General features: G+C 25.4%; 3 protein-coding genes across 5 annotated transcripts; 1 reads left to right on the top strand and 2 right to left on the bottom strand.

Moving 5' to 3' along the window:
• Positions 1-21: 21 nt before the first annotated feature.
• On the bottom strand, positions 22-13,225 carry LOC149060621 (uncharacterized). 3 transcript variants are annotated; one of them, XM_089216326.1, is made up of 11 exons: positions 12,999-13,225; positions 12,651-12,924; positions 7,234-7,476; positions 6,961-7,072; positions 5,614-6,859; positions 5,366-5,548; positions 4,699-4,811; positions 4,209-4,617; positions 3,876-3,976; positions 3,668-3,808; positions 22-1,468 (listed from the first exon to the last, which is right to left on the bottom strand). In XM_089216326.1, exons 2-11 carry the CDS (start codon positions 12,814-12,816, stop codon positions 1,459-1,461), a joined length of 2,724 nt encoding a protein of 907 aa, XP_089072452.1. In that variant the 5' UTR covers positions 12,817-12,924; positions 12,999-13,225; the 3' UTR covers positions 22-1,458. The 3 variants fall into 3 exon arrangements, with proteins under 3 accessions (XP_089072452.1, XP_089072459.1, XP_089072465.1); XM_089216333.1 differs by having other exon boundaries at positions 12,651-12,939; XM_089216339.1 differs by having other exon boundaries at positions 22-3,808.
• Positions 13,226-13,357: 132 nt separating this feature from the next.
• Positions 13,358-18,501, top strand: LOC107168440 (uncharacterized). The gene is made up of 9 exons (XM_015517848.2): positions 13,358-13,842; positions 14,253-14,381; positions 15,688-15,849; positions 15,930-15,994; positions 16,417-16,481; positions 16,909-17,040; positions 17,114-17,222; positions 17,393-17,583; positions 18,168-18,501. The coding sequence occupies exons 1-9, from the start codon at positions 13,755-13,757 to the stop codon at positions 18,271-18,273; spliced, it is 1,047 nt and encodes a 348-aa protein (XP_015373334.1). The 5' UTR covers positions 13,358-13,754; the 3' UTR covers positions 18,274-18,501.
• Positions 18,502-18,801: 300 nt separating this feature from the next.
• LOC107168438 (uncharacterized) lies at positions 18,802-23,210 on the bottom strand. Its single transcript, XM_015517844.2, has 7 exons — positions 22,787-23,210; positions 22,160-22,530; positions 21,176-21,878; positions 20,172-20,239; positions 19,873-20,070; positions 19,479-19,804; positions 18,802-19,403 (listed from the first exon to the last, which is right to left on the bottom strand). The coding sequence occupies exons 1-7, from the start codon at positions 22,873-22,875 to the stop codon at positions 19,122-19,124; spliced, it is 2,037 nt and encodes a 678-aa protein (XP_015373330.2). The 5' UTR covers positions 22,876-23,210; the 3' UTR covers positions 18,802-19,121.
• Positions 23,211-27,509: the final 4,299 nt, after the last annotated feature.

Here is a 27,509-nt window from a genome sequence, read left to right on the forward strand (position 1 = left end):
GTATTCCAAATCAAATGCAAATTATAATAAAACATTAGAATTAATATATTGAGACAGAATACAGAGTTGACATTACACTACGTATATTATATGGTTGATTTTCAATAAAAATGTTAAAAACATAGTTATCCATTTTTTGTTAATAAATATCTATTAATTTAAAACAAGTATAGGTAAAAACTAAATATTAAAAACAAAATTGGTATACATTTATATAAATAAATAATAATAAATCATAAATATATATTATATATTATATTTGTTACTGTAAATATGAACTGTTGGTTTCAGTTAGAATTATCAAATAAAAGGTGACTTTACAGTAGTTATCAGTGAATATCACAAAATTAAAACATTAAAATACGTTTAGTCTATTGAACATAATTTAATTATGGATGTAAGCATTCAATGACACAATAGCTTACACTTACAATTGCTGTGATAAATTATATTAATATTATAACAATAATAAAAATAATAGTAATAATAAAAAATTTGATGTTATGAATAATCACTAAAAACTGATCATCACTAACACACATAGATGTGGTTAGCATATAAATTCAATATGACTTTCTTAAAACTCGTTTTAGTTTAGTTATGTTTTTATTTTATTCATGTTTAGTCATGATAACATAATTAAAAACTTGACAATGACCATCAGAAAACATTTACAGTAACACACTTACAAACAATTCAAATAATACAGTCATAAATATTAAAACAATATTTAAAAGTATGTTTAACATTAGAACTATAAATCAAGAAAAAACATATTATCCACTGAACAAGTATATAATAAATAGACAGATAATATTGCAGATTAATAATAGACTATAAATACAATAATAATAATAATAATAATAATAATAATAATAATAATAATAATAATAATAATAATAATAATAAACAATAATAGTGCGAGTGTGTATGGTTGTACACCAGGGCTGTCACCGTGAAGGCCGTCATATTATTATGAGATGATTAGTGATTAAGTACTGCCTTCAAGGGCGACACAATTAGGAGGGCGGCGAGATATAATTATCACAAAATATACTACGTATTTTACAGCACTCAAGAGTATTTTATTCATGAAATAATTATCCAGAAAGTGGTGAATAAATTATTCATATATTATATGTATTACATAACACGCGAATACTAAATTTTCAAACTAATATTGCAAATATCTAAGTAAAAATAAATGTATTGTGGACCTGTTCAACATAAAAAAAAAATTTAATTTGGAAACTTGGGTTGGGTAACGGCAATACGTATGTGTTTGACATCTGCATCCTGAATTAACACGTTCATTGCTTTAAGACTCAACTAATAGCTACTCGTTAGTAAATTTGGTATCCCCAAAAAAATTTCAATTTTTTCTTTGTCTAAATCCGCCACTAAATTACACACACAACAGTAAAAGGTAAACATACATTGACCATGTTCAGCTATAGGCTACAGTAATCTAAAGGAAAAAAAATTGATTAAGTGCGATCATTCTTTAAATGATTATAAATACTTAAGTCTAGTAACAATATTTAATTTAAGCCATAATAACAAAATTGGCAATATGTATTTTTTCTTAATATCTATATATATATATATATGTATATAAACAAATAATATGACAAATAAGACAGATATAGCAAACTAACACCAAGTACTACAATTACAATCTATTCAATTATTCCAGAATCAATATGTATTAAAATAATTTCAATTCAATTTCTTTATAAGATAAAAAGTTTCCATTAACAGATTATACACATAGATTAGTACTACAGATTATATATTAAAAAATATTAATAAACCATGAAGAATATGATAATTGCCATCTAATAATAATTAAAGAGCACATTTATTATTTAAGAACGAATCTCCTATTCAGAATTGTATGTTTAATATTTATTTGATGATAAATAATGATAATAAATGTTGATTCATCAACTATTTAAGAAAGCTATAAATTGTGATAAACATTAGTGTTATGTTTACATGAAAACCCTAAAAAGATAATATTATTTTTCATTTCAGTACAAACATATATTTTGTGATCAACTAAATGGTAAAATTTAAATTTCATTAATGAATATTTTTATAATAATAATAATAAATAATATAGTTTATAATCCCAAGTTTTTTAAAACTCAATAAAATAAAAACAAAATGTAAGTAATGTTCTTTCAGTTTTAGTAACAAAAAATATAAAATTTAAAAACAAAAAACAAAAACCATAAAAAAAATCCACCAAAAAATGATATAATTTCAAAAATGTTCTAAACAGCTGAGATTTTTAAAAAACAATTTTTAGATAAGATTAAATATAACCCTATTCTAATTAGTAATTTTTTTGCTTTTAAGAATTTAAACTATTATTATAATGTACCTTATTTATTAGTGCACAATGACTAACAACAATGTGTTTCAATGAACATTTTTAAACCTTATATTTGATTAATATGTACAAGTATAAATTAATCCCCTATCCCCTATCCTCGTGAAATATATATTGATTGAAATTCAATTTAAACATACATTTTTTAAAGTACACAATCTATTCCTAAACGTAGGTTATTTTAAAATGTTTTAATTATTTGGAGGTAAACGGTAAATTGTAAATATGCACACTGTGAATATCATATATTACAAATATTCACAAATTTTTATTTATTTTATACTGAACTGCTCTAAAATACAATTAAAATAAGATAAACAGTTTAAATTAAAAATTGATTTTAGATTTCTTTTACTATGTATTTACTATTAATAATAATTTACTAAATGAAGTGGGTAACTACGTTTTCTATATCCTTAAGTTAGATAAGAAAACTGATGAAAAGAGAAAACACAACTACATATCTTGTTATCAATGTATCTAATAACCATTAGAAATTGTTATTCATAAACACATATTATATTAGTTATAATTCATAACATCTGCAGATAGTTTAATAATCTAAAATTATATTGAATATGTGATTCCATAATACATGTATACAATATCTTATATATAGTAAGGTAAACACATTTTTAACTGCATTTGTCAAGGTTAGGCTAGGTTCAAACTAAACAAATCTAAGTTTATATATTTTTTTTAAGTATATTAAGCAATGTGTATAACATGTAAATTAATTAATAGCTTTTATATATAAAGAATGAAAACTTCTAATTAGAAATGATAACAAGTTATGGAAATAGGTATTCATAATAATAACAAAATATAACCTAACAAATTGATTTCACTATTAGTTAATTATATGATATTTTAGATGCTACATTAACTATGAAAAATTAAATAAAAATTGCCATAACTAAAAAGTATTTGAATTTATTGAACAGTATTATTATTATACACCTAATGAATTGAACATTTTAGTTGTTTAGTACAGTGCCTTGTGTTGAATCGATTTTAAGTTGAATTATAATGAAAGGGATATATATATATATATATATATATATATATATGTTTGTACTAAGAAATTAATAGTAGACCATTTAAAACAAACTTTTACTACCAAGTTAAACCATTTGCTATTTCCAAAATCAATAAACTTATCAAATTTTATGTCTTATAATAAATAACAAATTAAATCTAAAATCAAGTCTAAAAAAAATTTAATTTGATTAGATGAAAAAAACCACTAATAAATGTATTAACTCTTACGAAATTGACTTCTTTTTAAGGGGTCTTCCTCGTTTAGCTTTTTCAATTGGAGCAGTTACACCTCGTTCAGAACGTTTTAATAAACAAGTAGGACAATACCATACAGCACAATCTGGTGGACACTGAATTCCCACACAAACCCTGCAATTTATCCAATTAAGATCAATTATTTTTACTAGTTGTAAAAAAAAATATATATTATACTAACCAATGATACCAAGCGTCGCATCCATCACAACCAACCATAGGGCTGCCATCATCTTGTTTTCCACAAGTTGGACATATCCAAACTTGATTTCCAGCATCATCCTATAAAAATATAAAATCTGACTTATTTATTGTAATTACAATTTATTTAGTTTATACTTTTAAACGCCAATTTATTAATATACATGATAATTAATAACATTAGAATTAACACAAACACTATAATAAATACATTTGTTATTAATAAATGAAAAAAATATGATATTATATTTTGTATGGTGAAAATCGTAGTTATTAAGTTTCAATATATTGGTACATCTGAATGGGTACTTACAAAGTAAAAAGCTGGGTGTGGTTGAGCTGTTATTTTTTTCGATTTTTTGGTAGTTTTAACCTTATGTTTATTACTTGATGCAACAGAATTTAGTACGGCAGAAGATACAGTAGCATTTCCAGAAGTTGTGGCGGGGATATCAGAATCCATAACAGTACTAGGAGGAACTACAGTTGTTTTTTTTGATTTAGATGGTTTAGGTAAAGGTTCAGTAACACTTTCAATTTCTTCTTTTGGTATTAATGGCACAGATGGTGAGGTAGCAGTAGATAATTTTTCTTTGGAGTGTGCTTTAGATTTTACAGTAGATGATTTAACTCGTTCCACTGGTGACTTTTCTTTAGATAAATTGTGTAATTCATCAATACACTCCGAGGGAGATTTATTTTTAACAATAGGCTTGATTACACTAAAAATAAATATATAATGTTTATTTAAATTTAACCTAAAAGGCTAAAACTAAAGTTATTTATTATTTAATAATTATTACATTTTCCGCTGTAATGATGCAGTTGAATTTGATCCATTTGAACCAGGTAACTTAAGCTTTATTTTTGGAACCAATGGGTCTTCTTCTTTCATAATAGGATCTGGTTCTTTTTCCTAAAAAAAAATATATTAACTAAAACTATTGATTGAATATGTACAATTAAAAAATAACTTTTTAATATTGAATCAAAACATATGAGAAAAAAATTATTAAGAGGACGCTGCACATCCATTTGTTGTCTTAGTCTTGTTAGTGCATAACATAGAGAAGTTACGATTAGCAGATGACATTTAGCTATGTTAGTTTAAAAATTTGAATGAATCGACCTATTATTAAAGTTGATGGTAAGAACATTATCTGTGTTTGTATATGTGTTTTTTTCTATGATAGTTCGATTTTGTAGCAAAATATGCATATATAAAAAAGAAATAAAAAATGCTCATAATTCACATAAAAACTAAATTATCATAAAAATCTACATACAAACACAAATAATGTTCTTACCATCAAATTTCATGATAAGTAAGTTTACTATAATTTTTAAACTAAAAGAATTAAACGTGATCTGCTAATCATAAATTTGTTATGTTACACACTTGTAAGATAGAGACAGCAACTATATGTGTAGTGTCCTCTTAACATTTCTAAAAATTGCTATTTATGTAACCTCAGTGATAGTAGGCTCCAATTTAGATTCTTCAGAGTTTACTTTTTCTTTGTTCTTTAATTTTTTCAATAATTTTTCTTTCTTTCTTTCACTTCGTTCTTTTTGTTTTGTTTTGTCTTTTTTATCTTTTTTCTTTTTAGACTTTATTTTTTCTTTTTTAATCTTTTTATGTTCTTTTTTAGGCTGAAATGATTAATAAACATGGATAACAAAATAACAAAATTATCAATAAGCACAATATATTTTACTTTAATTTTTTCTGTCGGAACTTTTTTTTTTTCGGAAGTAAGTGTAGATGAAAGTTCATCAAACTCAGATTTATCAAAATCATCCTCTCCCGGTAAAGGCAAATACATCATGGAAGCAGTTGTATTTGTTTTTTCTAGTATCGGCATAACACTATTAGAAGCAGGATATTTTGGAACCAATGGATTTGAAGCAAGTGATGGTGGTAAAATACTTGGCACAGTTGGTAGAAGACCAGGCACTGTTGGTAGATGACCAAAAAATGAAAATTTCAAAGGGGATGAAAACAAGTCAGAATCGTGTTTATTTTTTGACTTTTTATTTCCAGTGTTCTTATTTTTGACATCTAAAGTATTAGTATTATCGTCACTAGGTATTTTCTGTTTTTTCTTTCGTTTTTTAGGCACATTAGAGTTTAATTCTGGTTTGATTTCTTTTGTTGATAATTTATGTGCACTATCAGTTTTTTTTGTTTCAACAGTTGGTTTAAAGATATCTGGCTTAAATTGTTTCTCTTCATTAATTTCTACCTTTACTTCGGGCTTAACCAAAATATCTGAACTGACAATAGTAGAATTTGGCCTTGGTGTAATTGAGCTATTTAATTTTGAACTCTGGTGTGCTGAACTATCATTATTTTTATCTTCTTTTACTTTTGATATTTTTTTAAATATATTTAATTTTTGCTTATCAGGTTCTGTTGTCAGTTTTTCACTATCACCCAAAAGGCTTTTTGAATACTTAGAATGCGTCAATGATGATTGAATAGGCTTATCAAATATGGTATTTAGTACACTTAATTTTGATTTATCTTTAATCTTTGATGGTTTTTTAAGCCGAGGTCCTTGATTAGACTCTCGAATAGCTCCAGTTTTCAATGTTTTAAGTTTTGATGTTTCTTTCACATTTGCAAGTTTTCTTACTCTAGAATCATCATTTTTACTAATAGTAATATTACTGCTATTATTACTGTTAACAATATTTTTTCCCTTTTCTTTAAAATTGTTCAATGTTTTTTGTGAAAATTTCTTGCTACGTTGTTGTATGGGTTCACCTTTGACTTCTGGGGGGACTGTAGGATAAGAAGATGGTGCCTGTGATGAATTGACTTTAAAATTGGGAAATGGTATTAATCGAGATTCTGGTAATTTGCCTTCTCGTGATGGTGAAAGAAATCCAGACGTTGTCATAACCACACTAGATATCTCTCTAAGTCGTCTATGAACTACCAGGTTGTCCTTCATTGGTCTGAAAAATAAAAACATCTTAATTAAATACTAATAAGACAAAAACTATTTTTTATGATTGTATAATAGAAAAATGTCTTTTATTCAAAGAATTGTGTTTACCTGTCATATTTGGAGACTTGAGATTCTTGAAAACTTAGCGGCTCATTAAAAATTCCTAATGAAGAACTTGAATGTGGTATCTGGCTTATATCATTTTGCATTGTTTTTTCATCTATGATAAACATTTATAAATAGTATATATTAAATAATTATGATTAAAATGCATAATAATGAATGAAGTAATCACTTAAAATTTAGAAAAATTCCAAGAATATTATCAAAATATTCATTAACTGTTCAAAATAAAAATAATGATCTTTAAAAATATTTTACCAGATTGTTCAGGATACATTGTAGGAAGATGTTCATGAACATAAACGGGTCTGGTTACAATTTCTCTGCTTCCTGGTTTCATGATATTTAAATTAGATTTTGTTGGTATTGGGAACTTAGGAACTTGATGAGGAAACTCTATGGACCCGACTTGTTTCAAATATCTTATTAAATCTGGAATAGCAACATCTTTATCTCTAAATGCCATTTTTACATCATCAATATCTGGCTCTAATGTATCAGCTGAAAAAAATAAAAACTATATATTTTCAAATAAAATTATAAGAAATGTAAATATAATTTCTTGTAATATTTTAATATATAGGAATTTGTGATAATTAAAAATTAAATAATATAAATTAACTAATAAAAGGGGAGAAAATAGGTAACCACACACTACTTATGAAAAATATTGTATTAAATGTTCAACATCAAGTCCTTGAGCTTTAAATTTGAAAATATAATACATTTGTAACAATAAAATAATTTGCAAATGTTCATTATAACAAATTTTGTTAAACTTCGAAGTTCGAATGCTTATAAAAAAAATTTGCCAATGTACTTTTAATATTTTTGAATAGCATAGCTTTAATAACAACTTATGAGGAATCATGAATTTAAATTATAAACATTTTGAACGGCGATTTTTTAGTATCATTATTTAAAAAAAAAGTTTCAATACTTCAAATATGTAAAGATAGTTTAAAAAGAGTTGAAATTCTTTATGTTTATAAAATGCTAATTCAAACAAATAGAGAAATTAAGTACAGGCTGTAACAGAAAATCCTGACAAATGAAATAACTATTGTTTTGATCAAATAGAAAATGTCAGGATTATCAATCTGAAAATTTGGTTTTTACAAAACTTTTGAGTGTAGACGCATTGATTAAGTCAAGTGGTTCATTTTTGATGATTTTTTAAATGCTAAATTTTAACTGAATATTAAATTTTTATGACTGTATTAACTTTTTTTAGCAAAAGTATAAATTGTAAAAAATATAAACTATATGACTTAAATAAATGTTTTTTAGTCATAATTTATAAATTCTATTTTAATTAAAAAAAAAATATTATACTAGATTTTCATTTTATATATATAGTATTAAAAAGAGGGTAATAAAATTTGCTCTATTGTAAAATAAAGATAACAAGTGGGTTACTGTAATGGATGTTATTAAATTTGATATAATACCATTGTATACAAAAATTATTCTGAGCGAAGACAGTTTGTTAGTCTAGGGTAATTTATATTAAATTAATTATATTGTTATGATTTCAAAAAAAAATTGTTGATACCTATTAAATAAATTCCAAATTAATCATATCAGATTTATTATGTACCCGCCTCACTTAGTCATTTATAGTATATACCAGGGATGGCCAACATGAAAACATCCACAAGTCACATGGATAAATTCAATGATATCAATACCCAAAATGTTTATAAATACATTTTATAATTTTATGGATTTATTGTGAATAAGTAAATAATTGTTTTTTTTTTTAGAAAAAGCGAGCCACAATTTGGTATATATAATAAGTCATTAAGGATATTAACTATCACAATTAGAAAACAAAGTATACTCTTGAAATTTAAAGTACCCCAAAACAAAAAAAAAAATAGTCTTAATTGTATTCTCTTCTTAATTATTCTTTATTTAATATTATCTATTAACACTACAAAATATTTAATGATCAAGATAATTATTTATTATTTATTAATTTATGTAAATGTTTTTTTTTCTTTAAGCAGATACATTTGCTGGTCATATTTAACTATTTTAAAATTATTATTTAAAGGTTAATTTATAATTATCTATTTAATACACATCCATATAAAATTTGAAAATAAATAATTAATAAAACTAATCTTAAACAATTATAATATCATTCTAAATTGTAGAACTATAATTCAATTTAATATTAAATATTTTGTTTCACATACCAACTTTATTAAGAGGTAATTGTGTTTGTTATGCAATATTTTAGCCTTATGTCTTTAAAACTCTTACCTTTTAATAAACTATTCTTATTTTCTTATCTTTAATAGCTCGAGTTTAATCAGTGGCACAATTAGTGAGTAAGTTGACAAAATTAAACTTTGAGCCTCCCCCTCCCCCGGCTTATAAGAGCCTCTTAATACAGTTATTGAAGGCTCAAGAGACAAACAATAAAAATTGGTTTTTATTTTTTGTCACGTTTTATATTTTATTATAAGCATTTATGTATACCTAACTTAAAATGAGATAGGTTTACCAATAATTTAGTACTAATGTACTAACGTACTAAATTATGTATTTGCTACTATATAGTTAATACATACATTAAGAACAAAGAATAAACATCACAATTTTTATGTATTTTGTTAAAAAGTAAATAAAGATGATTAATAAATCAATATTTAATTAACTAAACACATATGGCTCTAAATGAATTCAGAATTATATTTTTTCTTTAACTGTATTTTTAATGTGGTTTATATAAAAAGCTTTTAAACTTAAATCAATAAAGCAGATTACAGTAAGCCTGTATTTTTCATAAAATATGCGTTTCTATTTTCCACATTATATATTAAATACACGACAGTCAATAAGTTTTCTTAAACTACAACTTGACTGATAAAATAATAACATTTTATACTGCATATTTTGGATGTTGGTACATATTCTTCATTAAAATGCACTTTCTGCATTTCAATACCTATAAAATGGATTTTAACTATACAGGTTTAATTTAAATATTGATTGCATAGAAGCTGTATCTTTCAGTATTAAATCAGATTATAAACGAGGCATTTTTTATTTGAAAGTTTTTATGAACAAAATAGTTGATCATTTACCATGGAGCCCAATGAAGCATGAGTTAAAGTGAGGAGAGCTATGTTTGGACTAAATAGGATGGTTTGTTGGAAAGTTTGACCAAACACCAAACCCGAATGCCATAATATTATTATGACCAGATAAGATTAATAATTGTATAGTAATTGTGTAATAAAATATTAGTTTTGAAATTTAGTTTAGACTTAAGGAGAGTGAGAAAGAGATGAAGTCACCTATTGGCAAGTTTTTATTTGTTTTAAAAATTAAGTTTCCAAGTTCAGTGTTTATCTAAAATTATATGAAAGAACTTGGTCCCATTCAGGATTGGTATGTTTTTATTTTTATGGATGGACAATTATCAGGGAGCACACTAGTATAAAAAGTAAATTATCAGGGATTTTAAGCGAATGAATATAATCTATGTATTGATGGCATTTTAATTTAGAGTGTAGGTAGGTCATTTGAGTTTATAAGAGATGGTTAAAGTATGGAATGTCATGAATACTGCCTTGCGGATCCAGCATGTATTTTTTTTTTTCATTGATGAGAAGATTTAAATTTATAGGAAGTTTAATAACTGGAATGGTTTTATGGGGATTGGCTGACTTCAGCAATGATGCTATTTTAATTACATTTTCTAAAAATCATATAAAAACTTGTATATATTTACATACTATTATAACTTGTTTTATCTAACAAGTATTACAAATTTTCAGTGGAGTATTTACGGGGCCGATCTGGACAATACATCACTTCTTGGTGGTTTTTTAACTTTATTTTATATTCAATTTCAATGAATTTTCATAAATAAATTTATTAGTAAAAATGAGGGTAAAATTATAGCCTATTTAAGTGAACTTTATATAAATGTAATACAAAAATATTTAAAAAAAACCCAGGGGAGACTGAAGATGTATTAATTTATTATAAAAAGACTATTTATCTGATATCACCCCAGAAGGAAATTTAAAAATCTCATGTAACTTTTTGTATGTACCTATATGTTTATATGTTTGCTTTATATAATTTTTATGTTTTTAATTAATGTTATAGGAACAATTACCTATAATAATTAAATATTTAACAAAAATAATTACATTTTATGCTGTATATTTCATATTTGTCCCTGCATATTTAATAATTATTGATGTATAAAAATCTGGTCTTTACAAATAAGTAATCAGCAATTAAAGTGAAACCTCTAAATACCGAACACTCTTGGTTGCCTAAATTTTGTCTATTATTTAGATTGTCCTCGATTCAGTGGGAAGGGGGGGATAAATTCTTGAAGATAACTCGGAGGAATTAATAATTATAAATTTTCAACATATTTTATTCTTTATATAATATTTCTATATTTCTATTATTGTAACGCAAATATTAATTGCACATATTATTATTTAAATTTATATTAAAAATACAGTTACTTTAAATTGTTTAGATCTTGATGCATAGTAATTTTGTGTAGCAAGGCATTTTCTAATTCAACTGCGTTGGATACAATACGTTCAGGAATACATTTGTATATTATGTAATGGAATCACAAACACAACTAAATACGAGAGTAGGAAATAGTAATGTGGGATACTTTACAGAACATAAGCTAGAAAAATGTTTTTATCGATGCAATAATGGACAGATAAGATTAACTTAAAACTATAAAAGATAGATAGATATTTATTAAGGCATTCCACGATTATTCTATATTTTAGAATTATCAAAATCAAAATTAAATTACCATAAAAGTGTCCGTTATTTATGAATTTTATTGTATAAAAATAGTAAAAATGTCCCTGTTCCTGAAAATTTTTTGACTTTTTATAAGTGTCCGCTATTTAGAGATGTCCATTAAGGGAGGTTTCACTGTATAATAGTTTTATAGACAGGTATTTTGTTCAATTTGATATTTTGATGTAAAATGTTTGATAAAATCTTCAGGGATCTAGGAGAACCCAAAATCATTATAATAAATAATTATTTTATTACTTTATTATTTAAGATATTCAATTCTATTTACTAAAACAGCTATAATCAACTTTTTTTTGCTTGAGCCAATAACATATTTTTTACAACACTCTCAAAAAAAGTAGGTATTAATGCTGTAAGTCCCCATAGGTAATTTGAAAAGGTTATAAATAAATTTAAAATTTTATAACATTTAATAATAGGTACCTAATGTAGTATAACAATTGAATAATAATTTTTGACTTAGAATTTTTTTTTTAGCTGCATAAAAAGTAAGACTTTATATTGGTTGAGAATAGCTGATATGAGTGAATAAATATATCATGTTTACATAATACATACAACATTTTTCAAATCATATTTACAAACATTTAGGTAGATAAATTAAATAAGCATTAACTTCCATCCCTCATCATAGTTATTAATTAGGAACCAGCAATATTATAACCACACCAAAAAGATCAGGGACAGTACCTAGTATCTCTATACTACAAGGTTTACTACTGCCAATAAATACTATCAACAATAAAAAAAAAGGATTCAGTATATAAATACATATAACAAATTATGTATTAAAACATATTTCATATTTAATGTTATAGGGTTAATAGCGTAAGCAAATAAATACTCACAAATTTCGGAGAATTTCTTGACTGATTGAGCTAGATCTCTGAAATACTCATATAGGATGTCTGTCATCATTTGCAAAGTCGAATTTGACATAGAATGCCAACCAATATTTGAACATATCTGCGCCACCGAGGTGGTCAATCCTTTCCTAATAAACTCGTCGGTCATGTTGATTCTCTTGAATTTCGTTCAAAACACCTGTTCACAATCGATGAATGATTAACTGTCAACCGTCGAGATATTTTAGATGTCATTGATCGAAATTCGAAATCATTGCTGTAACCCATAAGACTGTACAGAAACAATACAAAATTTGTAGTCAGTAAATGACGAGGTGTTATTATACATACTGATAAACTGGTATGAGTCATTTTTAATTAGCAATCGCTGCTATTAAAATTAGCATGGTACATTTTATTTTATTAAATATTGTCGAGCAATACATTAAATGCCATCATTTTAGCCGGCACTTGGGCGCCGATCATCGTTTACACAACGTACTGAAATTGTAGTTACACAAAAAAGTGTAGTTACGCAGAAGATCGATGATGATGTTACCCTCCTTTCCTTTGCCCATAATCCATGATAACAGATAAGTCGACGAATTGATTAGCTGCTCGCCTGCTCGGCGCTCGCTGCTGGTATATAGTACAACAATTTCCCACCAGCCGGTAGCCACTCCCACCCACCGACCACCAGCCGGTTCTGTGCACAGTGCGCTCATAACATGCACAATATTACTATATTATAGGTCACTAAACTAACGATAAACGAATACTATGATATTATTATACGACAGACGACAGTATTTATTATAATCAGTGTAATCTGTAAAGCTTTATTTGTTTATTGTTTACCACATCTGAGTGCCCGAGTGGGCCGAGTGTTAGAATCGACATTCCAGTATTCAATAAAGGTTGTTTCAAAAAACAGTTGTGATTTCAAGCACCATTCATCGCTCTTCTATTCGGTCGAAAATCTTTGTTGGATATGTTCACCACGCAGCGTTGTTGAGTCCATCAAATTACCAGGGATATTACCTATAAACCTAAACATAAAAATCAGTGGACAGAAATCAATATCCAGTATCCTTATCATTAACAGCCATGTCGTCACTGAAATGGTTTGAAGGCGATTCCAAAGCAGCACTTCAACAAATGACGGACAGAAATTGTGCATTTTTGATCTACATAGGTATTTATTAATATTATTTGTTTGCATTGGTACGAGCACTCAGATATACTGATTTTACTCCTTTATTTATTCTTTTCTTTTGTTTAAAATACTTGATTTCCTATTACACCAATAAGATAATTCTAAGATAATATTTCATACATTTTTGTATTATTTCTGTATCATGAAAATTTATTTTAAAATAGACATACCTAGGTATCAACTAATTTAATTAATTTAAAAAACATGTTTCTGGATGTTTTGAAAATTATATGTTTTGAAATAAAATACGCTATTGATATTAAATACAATGTTATACCAGTATTATATATATATATATATATATATGTTTTATTACCTATTAATAATACCATAAAATATAATTAGGTAGGTTAGCCTATTATAATTTATGCAATTATTTATATTTCTAGGTAATGGAAATGATGATCTTACAAAGATTTTTGAAGACCCAAATATAATTCAATTGCTGAATAATGAACTCATTTTATGTTATAAAATGGATCCACTAAGCCCAAGTTTTAAAAACTTTGAAGATATTTGTATCCTTTTATTTTCATTAGTATTTTAACTTAATCCTTTTAATCAGTTTGAACTTTTGCAGATTCGGTTAATTATTTCAAAATTTACTTTATTATTATTTTGTACTGATGTAGCATTGAAAATTAACAAATAAAATTGTAGGTACAATTATAGTTACCTACATGTACTGTATCTGTCTCACACGACATCAAATTTTTACGTTAAGAACAATCCATTTAATTTAGTTGGTTTTAATAATAGAGTAAATTAATAGTTTGTCAAATTTTTGATCCTAACCAACTTTAAAAATATAATTATATTATTATTATTATTATTTAAGGCAGCTCATGAACTTTCTATTATATTTTAATATAAACAATTTACAATTTTAAAATACTCAAAACTTACTTTAAAATTAAAGGACCTTTTCTGTTAATTCACTACCACTAATTTTTTTTTTTTTGGTTTCTCCGTTTTTTTTAGATTATTTTGTATATATTTATATATTATATAATTTTGATTTTGGGGGCATGAAGTGTGCAATATGTTGTAGTATTGTTTCAAGTAAATTATTTAGGACCATAACGCTTACACCACATGTACTCGACCAAGTAGTTGTTCAGCATTAGTCGGCAGGTAGCCCACTGATTTTTATTTCGAGATTTTATTTTGCTCTAAGAACTCTCAATCATATTAGTGTGAGCCAAAATATTAGGATCTACAAAATTAATAAGCCAAAGAAACTTTTCTAGTTCCTGTTCCCGACAGATCAGCATGCACGTTGTTGCCAATTATTATTGAACATGTTGCTGAAGGAACGACAATAATTTCTGATGAGTGGTGCTCTTACCAAAGGCTTGATCTAACTTATCAACACATTTCCGAGAATCATTCCATTAATATATAAAGTCATCTAAAAAAAAAAAAAAAAAAAAAACGGAAAAACTAAAAAAAATAATAGTGGTAGTGAATTAACGGAAAAGGTCCAAATTAAAATACTATAATAAGCTCATGAGATGTCCTAGATAATTTTCTTATCTTTAATGTTTATAGGAGGTCAATTTACTCTAAATTTTTAACTGACAAAGTTAAACGCGATCTGTTGAGCGTAAAATTTACTATGTTACGCACATGTGAAATAGAAATAACACATGTAGATATAACATCCTCTTAATGACACTTTGATAAGATTAGTATGGTTTTTAAATGTATGTAATAAATATTATAGTTTTATTTACTATATTTTATTAATAATATATAATATTTAAACTTTCACAACTGTTAAACTGTGAATAAATAAATTCTTTAACTTATTTCTTCAACCAGTCAATAATGTTGTTATTCCATCAATTTATTTACTAGAAAAAAATAATACTCAACAACATATCATAAACAAAAAAGAAGTTTTGACAAATCTTCATGATATTCATCTGGATTTAAAACGTCAACTGTTGAATGCTATTTGTTGTATTATCAAAGATATTTCTGGTTTGTTTGATATTATATGTTCTATTTTACTGGATTATTATTTCAAATTAACAGATGTATATGTAATCATTGAATTATAGACACAATCAATGTCAATGACAATAAACAGAAATATTTACAATACTTGACTGAAATTACTAAAAAGGTAACCTAATATAACACAAAATACTAGATGTTTTGATAATATAATAAAATTCACTAAAATTAATAATTTTTAATTTATTGTAATTTAAATTTTTTACTGTCTGTTTAAGTAGTAAAGTGACATGTATACATTTATTCATTATATATTAACATATAATATAATAAAGTATATGTCATTTTTATATTTAAAATTCAAGTTTATTTATTGTTATAGAATCTTAAATAACTTGAAAAATAATGAGACAACAATTTGACCTAATCATCTGGTTAGAGTGTATTATTGTAAAATTATCAGTGGCATAGTTTCATATCCACGCATCCCCCTAAATATGTCATTGCCAATATTTATGAAATTCAAACATCCTATAATTAGTCTGTGGATTATGTAACGTTAATTGCTTCAAATTGTAATTTGTATTTCAGTTGCAGCTCATCGATAGTGCTAATATAAATGCTGATGTCCAAAAAGTTACAGAAGAAACTAAAAAGTAATTTATTTTTTACCAAACTTAAAAGTTTATAACATAGTAATTTAATTTATACATTATACTACTATATTATCTTATACATCATTATTTATAAATAAGTAGAATTCGTCATTTGATAACAACTAATTGCTTAATATTCTTATAGTATTTATTTAACATATTTTTAAAAGTATATTCTGTTTCTTTGTATACTTTTTGATTTGTTGTTGTAATAATAAATTGACTTTAAACTTTTAAACTTGGTAATGTTTATAACCAATGTAGTCTATTTAATCTTTATAGTTACCTGGCTATGTATCATAATGTTTAGAAAGTATTTTTTTAAATATTTTTAAAACAAGTTTAATAGTAGGTATTATCAATTCTTCATTATACCTTATAATAAGTGATTAGTGTGTATTATATTAATATGTTTGAATTATTATAGATCTAATGGTACTGCAAAAATTAAATTCAAAGTTCCACATAAGGATATTACAATTGTTAAAGAATTTCAAACAACTTCTACACTCAGAGATATTGCAACTTATATATTATGTAAAGTTAATCTCTCAGAAAGGTATAACTAATGTCTTGATTATTTCAATGCTTTTTAAAAAAATTATCTAAAATAAGACATATTTTATTTTCAGAGGTATAAAATTTATAGCTCATCGACAATTTATTGAACAAGATTTTAACCAAACATTGGATGCATTAAATTTATGTCCGTCATCAACCATTTATGTACATCTAGATATGGTGAATATAAAAATCAAAACTAATTTTTTATTTTAATACCAGGTTGCACAAAAAAAAAAAAAATTTAATGATTTAATAGAGAGCTCAATATGCTCCCTTGAACATTATTTTATGCAACTCTGCATGTAGTATTGTTTAATTGTTTTAAATTATTTATCATGTTAATGTAGGAACAATCAAACCATTGGTTATATTCCGTACTCAACTATCAATCTTGGCTAGGGAGTGTACTTAATTTTATCATAATCAATCCATTTCATTTTATTCAACATTTTTTAACAAGTTTTGTGAGACCATCGCCATCTATTGAAGCTTCAAGAACGATTAATCGTCATACCAAAAATAAAAAAAAAACTGTCAAGTAAGAAAAATTAATTGTCCAAAACTATTGCATGATAAACTTATAAATGTAGTGTTTAACAACACTAATTCAAATATATTCAATAAATTTATTAGCTTATACAAACGATTTAAATAGTTTGTTAGTGAAACCTGTCTAAATGTAAAACTATCAATAATCGGCACTTTTAATGGTCCTGTGTGTATCCATTATAGCCCGGTTGAATCGCACTTACATAATCTTTCATATTTGCATGCATTAAATAATTGGTTTGAAAAAACAATTTGTTATATCTACGAGTATTCACATGATTCGAGATATAGTACCGCATACTATGTAGTTGCCTTCAAAAGTCAAAATTGCTAGTAATTTGTATATGAATTTTGTTCTAACTATATGAGAGATACTTCTCAATGAACCTTACATTTAATTCTAAACAAATATAGTTGAACTAGTTGCCTCTCTATGGATTATAAGGGGCAACTAGGAAACATTTTTATTTATCATAGGTGTGATTTGATAGACACTAATTAAATGAAAATTATAAAGTTAATTAAATTTATCATTTAAAATAACTGTAGTTTTTTTTTTTTTTATTTATTTAGAAAGTCGACATATAAAACAGTTTCTAATATCCATCAACTGAATAACAACAACTCTGATGATGATGAAAACAACACATACAATGGGAACTCTACACAACAATTGTAATATTTAAGTGTCTTTCATAAATAATTTTTGTATACATAATATACATGTGTTAAACGGTTTTAATTTTTTTTTAACAGCTATAGGTTTTTTATAGACATTATTTATCAATTTAAATAATTTATTTACTTTCATTATTCAATATAATACATTTTTGATCACGGAATCTAATTGTTAATATTATAGTATGATTAAGTTTCTAGTTAATAAATTTATTTATTTATTTTGTCATTGAAGTATTATGGATTATTTAAATAAACTTAATTAAAAATATGACATATTAAAGAGATAAATTATCAGGGAATTTAAAAATAATAATCTAATGATAGAAGTATTTATAAAAATAATATGAAATCCGAATGAATAAAATTGCTATGAAAAAATTAATAATATAGTGAATTATTGCAACCCTTTTATACTATTTTCTAATAAAAAATATTGTTAATTAAGTTAATTTTTATAATTTTGAACACATCAGTAGTAATTTGCCTGAGGTGCTACTAGTGATATGTTATAATAATATACACAGACTTCAGTATTTTGGTAAAAATATATTATTTATAATACAAAAATAATTTTATTGTAAAAAAATTATAATATTATAATTTAACTAAAGTATAAGTGTTTGTAGACACTAAGTTATCACAAAATCAATTGTTAATTTAATAAAATATAAAATATTATTGCTAAAATCTTATCATGGTACAAAAATACACGAATTAAATACATCAAGAATCAGAAATATATATTTCTATAAAACTAATTTTAAGGGGAATACTAGATCTTATATCATATTCATTATTTGAGAAAAATTTTGAAAATATATTATTGTAAAAATAGAATGTCAATAGTTAAGTCAAGTCAACTGGTCGTAATTGACGCTCACCATCAGCTAAAAATACAAGCATAGCACGGTACAAAAGATGGCAGCCTAATTTACATCGATCACTATTCAACCAACGTGTTGTGTTATCATAGTATGTACCACGCTTCTCATTTGTAAGTTTGTCCAATCCAATAGCATCAATCATAGCAGCCTCTCGAATATGTGCTTCTTTTATCTCTAAATGATGGAATGCTTGTACACAAACCACTCCTAATTTTTCCTTCCATAAGCTCAAAATATATTCCGTCTATAAAATGATATAAAATGAAATATATAATAAGTAATAACTATATTCAATAACACTTTTTATAATTGTACATACTTTGCGACTTTTATCTTTATTTCTGTTTCCGACCCAAGACTGAAATGCTTCACTCATATGATCATTGGGTCTAGATTTGGTGCCTTTACCAATGTAAAATATTGAGCTAACAAATGTTTGCCATATTTCAATGGGATTGTTCATATGATCAGCTCGAGCGGGTAAATTGTTTGTAATACGTGGATCTAATAATAAATAAGTAAATGATGGACCACTCTTGATGCAAACAATAGCTTCCTCTAGATAACTCCAACTTTTTAAAGTTTTCTTCCACGAATCATATTTATCTTCAACTAGAACTTTAGTTAACTGGATACTATATGGACCTTTAAAATTAAAATATAAATTATACAATAAATGTAATATAAATATACAATAAAAATTAAAAATATACCAGATGAATTTTTAATACGCTTATCATCATGACTCAGTTCTGTTTGCTTATGTAACAATCGATTAAGTTTTCGTACATAAACTTGTTTTGTGCTGGGTACTAGTGGTCCTGGAGGATGGCCAAACTCCCTGAGACTTTGACGAACATAATCTGTATCATAATCTTTTGAAATTTCAGTTAAATTACTACTGCTATCATCTATGTAAAAACAAAATCATCGGGAATAAAATTGAATGTTAAAGATTTTTAAGTAAGGAACTGACAATTGTGTAACACGTAAAAATATTTATAGTTTATACCTAGAGAATTAATAATATTGGAAACTTCTAGATTATTTATAGCAACTGATGTTCTGGAAATTGAATTGCTATAAAAAAAATAATATATATATATTAAATTATTAAAATACAAATTAAACAAAATTTAAAATTCAATTATTGTAATAAAAATTATTACGAATATTATGAGGATATCTGAAGTATAACTAAATATTAACAAAAAGATTATTATTTAGATTTTTCAAAATTAAATCATGAAAACTCTTAAAATTTATAATAATTAGAGCTATGAATGTAATACACTAAAAAACTTTAAAAATGTTTCATATACATAAGAAAAATCAAAGTTTAAAAAGTACCAAAATTAATTAAGCATTAAATATTTCCAATAATAAGTATTTTAAATACAATTATTATGTATTACTTTCAAATTCTGAGGAAAAATATTTTATAATTGCAACAAAATAGCTTTTTGACATTCTTTGATATAATATTTAATTTCGTTAAAATTTAAACAATGAATTCCAAAAAAAAATGTGCTCATGTGTTTTCTAAATTTATTTGGATTTTATAAAGAACAAGTATTAATTACCTTTGAGAATAAACAATATTTTAAATTTCTAATTACAAAATAATTATAAAATTTGTATGATTTTGTCGAATTTGGTAAATATTTGAACTTAAAATGGTTTTTCGAAAAATTTCCATTTACTGAAATACCTTGAAAAGTACCAGAAATGTTCAGTTTAACCTCTTATAAATACGAATTAGATCTAATTTGGTATCAGAAACCATACTCAAGGTTAAAGATAAAAAGAACTTTTACCATAAAATGTACATGTATACAAAAAATAAAAAATTAAAAAAATACATCATTGTAAAACCAATACATTAATTGCTTCACTCAAACTATTAGCTTTTAAATTCAAACTTTATATGAAGGAAGCTGTTTTACGACAAGTTAAAAATACATTTTTCTACAATTTCACAGCCCTATTAGTAATAACAGATAATAAATAAAGTACCTCATTGAGTCATAAATACTTGTCATTGATACACTTTTTGTAATATCTTCCAATTCAGTGTCAGTCTTATAAGAATCACTATTTAAAATTTGTTGTTCAGAATTTGTGTCTGGACATGTAAGAAAATCATCAGAACTCAAACAACTAGATAATCCAGATATATCTGACATCAAGTCAGTATCACTTAAAGATATATTTTCTATCTCTTTAAAAATATTTTTTGTTCCCAATTCAATCTCGTCGAGTTCAAATAACTCAGAATCAGACACTAAATTATTAGATGGAAAGCTTATATTTTCTATACTTTCAAATTCGTCTGTTACGCATTTGATTGAACTCAATATAGATCCATCATAATAAAGTTTTGATGGAATATCTTTAATGAGTAGGTTACAATGACAGTCTGATGAACTATTTGTATTTAAAATATCACCAGTAGAGTAAGCTGTTGAAGATAATATTATGCATTCATCGATGTTATTGTTTTTTTGACTAACTGAATCAAATGTCACTGACTTAGAAATGCTGTTTAAACTTTCACCGCTATTAAGATATCCACTGCTTGTATGTAATCTATCAGATTTATCAATTGTTGATTCAGCACCAATTGATATTTCAATATTCTGTGCTTTTATAGAATTTTCATATTTCTCTTTAATATCTTTTGATTGCATTGCATTAGAGACTTGTTTTTTTAAATTACCTAATATAAAAAAATATAATAAATAATAATAAAATAATCATGAGATAGTACACATAAAAACATACGAATAAACAGTTGATCTCTGGCTTTTGGGTCTGGAAAGAAAAAAACGGGGATTATTTCCCCAGACCAATAAACCAGAGTTAACCAAATAAACATTTACTAAAAGTATTAATTAATAGTTATATAAATATTAAGCAACTATTAATATTAAAATATGGCCTCAATTATTTATAACTGTTTGTTCTCAAAAACTTTGCAAAACCATATTTTGTGCTTACTTGTATAGTTTGAATGTTTCATGTAAGATTGAAGAGTTGCAAGTGATTCCCAAGCACTAAATTTCACAGCATAATTAAATACATTGAGATTATCTTCATCTTTTAAGTATGGATTGGGTATAATAAAAGGACTTTTGAGCAAAATTCCAACAACCTGAGAACGATTCCAAGCAACAGCGATATGTAGAACAGTGCGACTTCCTTCACAAAGCACATTAGGATCTCCACCATTATGTAAAAATAATGAAGTCGCTACTTTTCCAAATGCCAAGTTTTCATGCCCTGCAGCTAAATGAAATGCTGTCATCCCTTCTTCTGGTATGAGTACATTGGGATTGGCTTTATTCTGAGATAACAAAGTATTAACTTGCCTAAAGAAAAATAATAATTCAATATCGAAATAATAAATATAATTTCACAAATATAAAATTTAATAATTTATTGAGTTAATATGAAACAAACTATGAAACTGTCACACAATCAAAGGTCTACCTATGCAATTTGTAGATAGACATTGATATGACACAATTTGATTGCGTTAACACGTCAGTTAAATCTAAACTTTTTCAATTGATTGTTATTATTTTAACCAAAAACATAACATAGGTGTGTGATAAATATACTTACTGAATATTACAATCCTCAACAGCATCATACAGCGCTCGGGCCAGATACAAAGTTCTCCATTCGTCGTTCATTATGGTAGTTGCCATCATAGTTGAGGGTTAATTAAATTAATGCCAATTGTTTTTTCACTTGTTTCAAACCAGATTTAGTCCCCGTACGAATACGATTTCTGTGAAATATCGAGTCCCGGGCATTTGGAATAATATAAATAAATACATATTATATAATATATGTACACAGAACGATAGATAATGTAGGTGATCGGTAATAATTACCGTCTTTTTTTTTTTAAACTCGGAGATCAAAGTTTATTCAAATTATCGTAACGACTAAACGATTAAGTACTAATATGAAGTAGGTACGCGACCGCACACGAACACATCTCGTAAAGTCGTAACGAGTCTCTTTAATCTCTTTTCTATGAGTCTCTCGTTATCATCGTTATCATAGTAAGTTTGTATTTACAATTTACATTTTATGTTTATCAAGAGTTGAAGAGTTGGCACGGTATTATCACAGATTATATAAAACAATATTAAATATATAATTTAGTTTTATAATTAAGTTTTATATAATCTGTGGTATTATCATAAACATAGATATCAATAGATTAAAATTATTGTTCTGTGGTATTGCACTTCAACATACACAATATTTAAATATTATACCTACAATACCTATTTGTATTTATTATCTATAAGTAATGAATGTAAGAGTGTGTGGTTATTTAAAACTTATTAAGCATAGGTAGGTACCAATGCTACACATCTATTTCAATGGTACTAGGTATGAAATTCGTTGACCACCGTCCATCGTATCTTAGAGTTGAAGACAGTTGCGTCACAAATAATTTATCCAAAAGAGTAATTAGTAATTATTGAAGTTACCCATCCACCCTCACGAGTCACGACCACACATAAAATTAAAACCGGCCTATGGGTAAATTTTTTTTTATGAAAAAATAAATGTTAAATTTATTTTATTTTACAGTGACCTTATATCATATAAAAATAAAGCATGCGTTTTGATACCTGTTTACTGACCTCTTTGAGTAAATCAGTGAAAATACTTATAATATAAATAGTTTAGTGTTAATTTATTACACTGAATTTAATTATTATTACTTATTTATAAACAATAATGAAAATTCAACATAGAAATATTTTTACACCAAACAAAATTACCTAGTCATCTAATAAATTGTTTGGGGAAATTGCTCCAAATAATTAATTTGTGACGAGAGTGGATACCTACTTCAAGTAGGTGAATATAGTACCTATATATATTTCAATTTTTTTTACACTTCATCGTGTTAACTTACTAAAACAATGATTTGTAAACATGTATTAATAGTATTTATTTCCTAACAAAATATATATTCATGTAAAATTATATAAAAATAGAATGCTTTCCCTTGTATTTTCTTTATCATAGGTAGTTTGTTAATATCTAATCCCGTTGTTCATGGAATTTTCAACAAAATTATTAATAACCTTGATTAATATTTAATAATAACTAGTAAGTATAACTTATTATTTTCGTATTCAGCCGCTGGAAAATATACGTTATTTATGAGGCTTGAAAGCATAGTGCATAGTTTTTAACCCATTCAAAATGTTGTTCACGCCATCTATTATGACTTTATATTTTGATTTATTTATTCATGAGATATTTTTTAGTATTCTAGTATGATTAAATTTTATTTTTGGGGTGGGCCACAGGGGGCCCGAGACTTTTTATGGTGGGCCCGGGCCCACCCCTGGCGCCGCCACTGCTTATAACACGTCATAAATCATAATAACATAATCCGTTACAAATATTTAATAAAGAACATATATTAACTAGGTAGGATATTTCAAGGTAGGTGTGATGAAAAAATTATAAATGCATTGCAAAAACGCCAAAAACCTGTTATAGCTTATGTTAAAAACAAGAAATTTTAAACTTTCTTATAATATAAACCAACAAACATTATCTATAGTTTTTTAGACATCTAGACCCTAGTCCACGAGACCACTATACTTACTATTAAAGTGCATTTTAGTAGTTTTAACTACCTACCTATACTAGTTAATTAGGTACTACAGTACCTACTACACTATTTTAAGTATAACCTACCTATTTTAAGTCAATACAAATTGTTTTATGATTATGAAAAATTGACAACTCGTTTATTTATTACGACTAAATAATCACATAAGTAAGTACATAATATGGATAATACGTTATTATTTTATTAATTTTTACCTGTAAACAATTTATCAATTAATGAACTGTACATCACCGGGTGATACACGATTGCTAATGGAATGATTGTGAACGGACCTTTTCCAGTATCATGATTCATGATAGCGAAAGTTTTTACCTATTTTTTTTCTGTGCGGCGTTGCCAGATTCGATGTTGGTCAACTATATATTTATAATCATAAAATAAATGAATTTTATATTATTTGTAGTATTTGTACAAAATCTTTCTCAACTCTAAAAATTTACCAGTAAATACAACATTTCTAAGTTTTCATAATAATTATTTTTTAGAACTACTAATGGTCCAGAGAACTTTCAGAGGACGTTCAATGGTCAATTGTATAGCTCTCAATCTAACACACGTAGTGATTTCAACTTTAAATTAAACACAGGAACAAACTTTGACAATAATAAATTGGTTCTATAGAAAAACCATGTACATAATCATATAGCCAAAAAAGATAAATCTAAAATTAAATCAACATAAAATAATTACAGTGATTATGAAATCCATAAAAATCAAATATTATATTTACAAAAACTGGAGATTCCTACCAAGAAAACATTTTTTTTTTCTTAATGTAGAAAAAACATTTTAATACATTATTTATTATTTTTATCTAATTTATGTATTTATTTGTTTGTTATTTATTAGTTATTAAACATTATTCAATAGTATAATTAAAATTAATATAGAATTTAATTTGATTTAATTTAATTTAAATTTTAAATATTGTCCAATATGTGTTCATATAATCGAAATTATTTAGTGATGGTATTGTAGTCTTTTGCGCGTTCTATATTATGTTACACCACAGTGTAAAAATTAATTTTGAAATTGTTAGTAGTGAAAGGAAAAATAATTAATCTTATTCACAAATTGTAAATTTCATAATAAAACTTATGTTGAATACTCAAGGCTGGGCAATAGTTAATGATTTTTTTTAACTCAGTTAAGTTAAATATTTTTTGTTCAATTAAATTAAAAGTTAAGTTAATATATTTTTACTTTTTTAACAAATTTTGTTAACTCAACTTAACTTCAATTAATAAGTTAAGTTATTAAAAAAAAAATTCATCGAAAAGGTTTTAAAATAAATGAAAATCACAAATGTATAATACACCACTATTTATAGGATAATCGACAAATATATAAATTATAAAATAAGATATTAATAATTAATAAACATTAAGTAATAATAATAATAATAATTAATGAGCTCCTAAAAAGCCTGGTATTATTAAGAGGACGTGATATCCGCATGTGTTATCTCCGTCTTACAAATGCGTAACATGGTACATTTTTCGCTCAGCATAACACGTGTAGCTCCTTAACTTAAAAATTAGAGTGAACTGACCTCTTATAAAATTTAAAGGTAAGATTATTATCTAGACAACCTCATATGCTTTTTATTTTATATCAAATTTAAAGCGAGTTATGAGTATTTTAAAATTGTAAATTTTTTGTGCATCTTAAAATACTCATAACTTCCTTTAAAATTTAAATATAATAAAAAGCATATGAGATTGACTAGATAACAATCATACCTTTACATTTTTTAAGAGGTCAATTCACTCTAATTTTTAAGCAAACGGAGCTACACGTGTTCTGCTGAACGTAAAATTTACTATATAATCCACTTGTAAACAGAGACAACACATGCGGGTATCACGTCCTCTTAAACGCGATTTCGTGAGCTCATAGTTATTGATATATGTTACCTATATAAAAATATAGTCATACGGGCGACTAAATGTCACATTGTTACAAATTTACAATGTTATCTGGTTATCTCTATATTATAAATTATTATTTATTATTTTATTAGTACATACTTAATGTACTTAATTAATATAATATATTAGTAGTTATTTATAAAAATAATTACAAAAATATCTTCTTTTTTTTCCAACAATATTTTCTAATATTCTACAAATTTTAAATCGACGAACATACAGTTATAGACTAATATATTCTATATTATTCTAGATTAAACGAAAATTCAAAATTAACTCTATTGATAATATTAAAAAAGTACAAGTTGATTTGAAGTTAACGTAGATAAAATTAAGTTAACTGTTAAGTTAATGTGAAGTTAATTAAAACAGCGAACTAGTTAGTTAAGTTAATAAGTTAAAATTTAGTAATATAAGTAACTTTTAACGTATTAACTCGTTAATGCCCAGCCTTGTCAGAATACTTAGAGTTTAGACTTATGTAAATTGCAATGTATTAATACACAATTTACACCGTAAAAATGTATGTTTATACTTTATTGTGACATGAAGATAATTGTAAAAGATTAACGTTTGCAGAATTACGAAAATTAATCTAAATCTGTAAGAAACAAAAAATTATTTTCAAATCAATTGAAACGAAAATGTGAAGATTAATTAGAAAGATTGAAACAAAAAATTATCAACAAAGAAATTCAAAAAAATCCTGTACAGTTTAAATCCTTGTTTAAATTATTTA

Source organism: Diuraphis noxia, unplaced genomic scaffold, assembly GCF_037042655.1.
Source record: "Diuraphis noxia isolate RWA-SAM2 unplaced genomic scaffold, SU_Dnox_SAM2 contig0001, whole genome shotgun sequence".
NCBI classification, from domain to species: Eukaryota; Metazoa; Arthropoda; class Insecta; order Hemiptera; family Aphididae; genus Diuraphis; species Diuraphis noxia.